At 52.3% G+C, this 4,048-nt stretch overlaps 2 protein-coding genes across 2 annotated transcripts; both read left to right on the forward strand.

Moving 5' to 3' along the window:
- Positions 1–332: 332 nt before the first annotated feature.
- Positions 333–734, forward strand: PPTG_21448 (hypothetical protein; the record flags this gene model as incomplete). Its single annotated transcript, XM_008897458.1, has 1 exon — positions 333–734. One exon carries the CDS (start codon positions 333–335, stop codon positions 732–734), a length of 402 nt encoding a protein of 133 aa, XP_008895706.1.
- Positions 735–952: 218 nt separating this feature from the next.
- Positions 953–1,588, forward strand: PPTG_04660 (hypothetical protein; the record flags this gene model as incomplete). Its single annotated transcript, XM_008896919.1, has 1 exon — positions 953–1,588. One exon carries the CDS (start codon positions 953–955, stop codon positions 1,586–1,588), a length of 636 nt encoding a protein of 211 aa, XP_008895167.1.
- Positions 1,589–4,048: the final 2,460 nt, after the last annotated feature.

The following is a 4,048-nucleotide window of genomic DNA, read 5'->3' on the forward strand; positions in this document are numbered from 1 at the left end:
AAAAAAAAAGGCGAGTGTTCGCTGAAGATGAAAGTATATTGGCAGTTATCTCATATACATCATGTCTGCAGGAGATGGTTCACCTGACTCACTCCTCACGTCACTGGAAGCTGCGGTGTATCAATGACTCCAGTGACTACGAAAACACGCCGCCGAACACTCAGAACAATAGCATCACTGTACCAAGGACGGCTCCGGCTGCATTCGTGACAAGATCGCGAATGACGACCTCGCTTCCCCCGGAGCATCGACTCCTCCCTGGCTTTTCCTTTCGAAATCAAAAGTACAACCTGGTAGGGTTATCGAGAGATGTGCAGTGCCCGGCGCCACCCATGGACGCAAAGACTACTCCGGCGCTCACCGATTGCATTGCCGGTACGATGCCCAGTCAGCCCCACCACTTCCTCGCCTGTACTCCTCGAGACGCCACTGCGATCACCTGTATGCATGAGAACAAGTGCGACACGTTGGCACAACCACCACTGTGGGACGCAGCACCGTCGCCAAGCTGCTGTACCGTCCTCTCGCATGCATCGGAAGGACCAACAGCGTGGCCGTCCTGTGGTCAGCCCGTAGGGCTCCATGCACTTGAGTATTCTTCCAAGCCACCGTCGAATGCCTGGCATACGTCTGATGGGATTGTCCCTGCTCGGCGGTCGAGCCGTGTTGCTCACCTTCGCGAGCAGTTCAAACCAATGGCCACGGCGTTTCAAAATGTGCCGTACGTCGGATGATGCGACTGCTCGTCGCCGTGCCGCGTTGGCTTCTGCCGCAACTCCTCGATGAACCTGTTCTGCAATGTGAACTGCTGTCCATTCGACGGCAAGTACTGGAAAGGGTTAGTCGAGACTGACAAGTGCACTTGGGTCGCAATGTACGCACCTTGGAGCTGGGCGCAGTTGTCGCCGAGGACATCGATGCTGGCGTATTGCTTGGTTGGTACCTAGGTGAAATGGAGCATATGATCGCCACGCAACACCGGCTACCACCTCGCGATGAGGCAGTATCCTGGGATGTCAACGCTCCCCATCCTGCGGCGATCAACGCGGAATGTATGGGAGGCCTGATGACGTTCGTAAACTACTCGTGCAAGTCCAAGGACGAGTTCGTGGAGGTCGTCAACGGACAGCGCACCATGGTTGTCGTGATGATAACGAAGGAGATCCCCCGCGGCAGGGAGGTCACCGCGGATTATGGTGTCGATCTGTGGTTCGTCTGCCGCTGCCAGCGTGACGGATGCCGCACCGTGACAGTCAAGATTAACAAGATCTGCAAGAAGTCCACGGCGCGTTGGATACCTCACTGGTTAGAAGGTGCGCGCGTGAATGTGTTGAAGCTGTTCAATTGCAGTAGCAGCTCGAAACCTAAAGCTTGTGATGAGGAAAGCTTGAAAGCTTCCCTTGGTGCTAATAGAGCTGGTTCCTGCCGAGCGAGGTCGTCCGCCTCTCTCGTTTTGCTTTGGCCGAAGCCGATATCGAGAAGATCTGGTGTTCGCCTCAACTGGATACAGTCCCAGGTAACAGGCTGTGTATTTACGTCGACCAGTGGTTCCGATATGCGCGAGATCGAGATTTTGGCTGTCGAGTAGGACTTCCTGGCAGATAGAAAATTCTAAGTGTTGGCAATTGCGGTCAAACGCCGTGCACATACGCTGCTGTGCTGAATCCATTGCATCTCCAACCTCTACAATAGTAGTTGCTGGTGCTCGGTGGATTTGGGCGCGTCCGAAGAGGCCTTGGGGTTGGTTGGCAGCGTCCGATCGAGCACCGATCGAGGGACGTAGCCGAGATCGGCCTCAAATGGAGACATGCCGATTGCAGAATAAGGTCGAGGGTTGTAGGAAAATTCGGCAAATGGGAGAAAACCATCCCAGTCGGTCTGGTGTGGTCTATTGGGTGTGACGTAGGAACTCCAAGACGAACTTGTTCGTAACTTCTGACTGACCGTCTGAAGATGACGGGAAAGCGGGACTTAGACGTAATTGAGTATCCTGAAGACGCATTACGTCAGTCCACAGTTTTGAGGTAAATTTTGCTTCTCTATCACTAAAAATCGACTGAATAAAGAAGTCCATGCTAATGTCTGTCCATCGCTTTTGCGGAATATCGAGGGGGTGCAGATGCCCGTGGTATTTGCCACGAGGTGATTTATTTTGCTGACACCGTTCACAAGATGACACATATCTTTGGATATCTCCAAACATACGAGGTCAGTAAACTTAGCTGCAACGAGTAAGCGCGTCCTGTACTGCCAGGAATGCCCTCGCGTCAACGAATCGTGCTCTTCGTAGAGAATTTGGTTACGTAGATTTGGGTCTGCTGGTACACCGCGTCGTCGAGGAGAGGTCGAATTGATTTGGACATACAGAAGACTCTCTGACAGCGTAGAACTGGACAGCCTGGCAGGAGTTGGTGCTTCCGGCTTGGTCAATGCCCCCGAGATGGGTCCGAAAAAAGGATCCGCCGCATATTTTCTCTTTCATTGAGCCGGAATGCTAGAGGACTTGGGTCGCTGGAAAAGCAGCGTGCGCGCCCCCTGCTCGGTAGTTGGCATTGTCAATGCCTGCAGAACTGCATGAAGGCTCACCGCACGCGAAATTCCGTCTGACCAGGACGGATTTCGCGAAATAGTACATTAGTTGACCCTGCCAACCATTTGAAACGGGTTGGACCATCTTTAGCCATCGTGCCAAACGCTGTGAGCAGGACTGCTGCGTCAGTAGACTCTTAATAGTGTTGTGGTCGGTATTGATAAAAAAGGGTTGATCGATGAGATAAACTTTCCATAGTCTCATGGCGTGTAGAGCTGCAAGCAATTCGTTTTCTCTTGTCGGGTAAGCAGTTTCCGCTAGAGAGAACTTGTGACGCCATATGCTCCGTGTCATCGTCTGCAAGTTGAAAAGGGTAACCACCTATAGCGAAATCACTGGTGTCCATGCTAACAAGGAACGGTCTCGAGAAGTCCGGTTCGAGAGAATGATTGGAGAGGAGGGTCTTGAGCTAGGCGCTAGACTTTCGAGAAAATCCAAGCTTAAACCATGCATATCGATGAGATGAACGCTGAGAGCTGCGAAATCGGGACAGAAGCGCAGGACATAGAGGCATGTTCCTAAATAGGATTGAAGATCCTGCTTGGTCCGAGGACTTGTCCAGCTACGGATGAGCGCTGCCTTCTCAGAATCGATACGAACGCCTCCCTGTCGATAATTTCGCCGAGGCAAGGGATCTCCGTCGCGCAAAATGTGCACTTAGACAGCTTGATAAACAGCTGCTGCTCCTTGCAACGCACAAAAACCTTCTCCAACGTTGCCAATTTATCCTTAATCGAGCCGGTTGGAGTATGAACGAAAATATCATCGAAGTAGTGACAAAAGTCCTGTTGGTCTGTGGAGATGCGCCGAACTAGGCGATTGAAGCATGAAGGATTGCTAGGTACTCCAATTGGAGTAACGAGATATTTGTAGAAGCCGTCGGGCGTTGCAAAGGCAGTGTAGGGAATGGAGGCTTCGGGCAATCGGACCTGGTAGAAGCCCAAGAGTAGGTCCATGACTGAGGGACAGAAGTCTATTTACCTGTTCCACTCGATGCCCAAGTCGTGGAAACATGATCTTCGCATCTGGAAAGGCCAGCGGAAGTATATCCCGTATGAAGACCTCAAGCAGAGCATAGAAGGCAAGGTCCGAGACCTCCAAGCTCAAGAGCGCTACACCCTGGACAAGGGCAAGCCGGAGACCTCCGCAACCAAGGGTGAGCAAGCTCTAGATGCTGCTGGACCGCCTGCGTTCATGATCGAGACAACGCTAATATTTGCTCGTACTGTGATCGCCCACGGCACAACATTCGTCAGTGTCGCGACCAGCAAAAAGATCTGCGAGATGGCCGAGTGAAGGCTGGGACAGTCCTTCCAGTCAACGTCGCCTTCAAGGGAAATTCGAAGCGCGACTATCCCTACCGTAACTCAAACAACGGGAAAAAAGGACGCAGCAACAAGGGCAACGGCAATCGCGAATCCAAGGGCAACAACGGCAACAATAAGAACAAGCAAGGGC

Source organism: Phytophthora parasitica (assembly GCF_000247585.1).
Source record: "Phytophthora parasitica INRA-310 unplaced genomic scaffold supercont2.5, whole genome shotgun sequence".
NCBI lineage: Eukaryota > Oomycota > Peronosporomycetes > Peronosporales > Peronosporaceae > Phytophthora > Phytophthora nicotianae.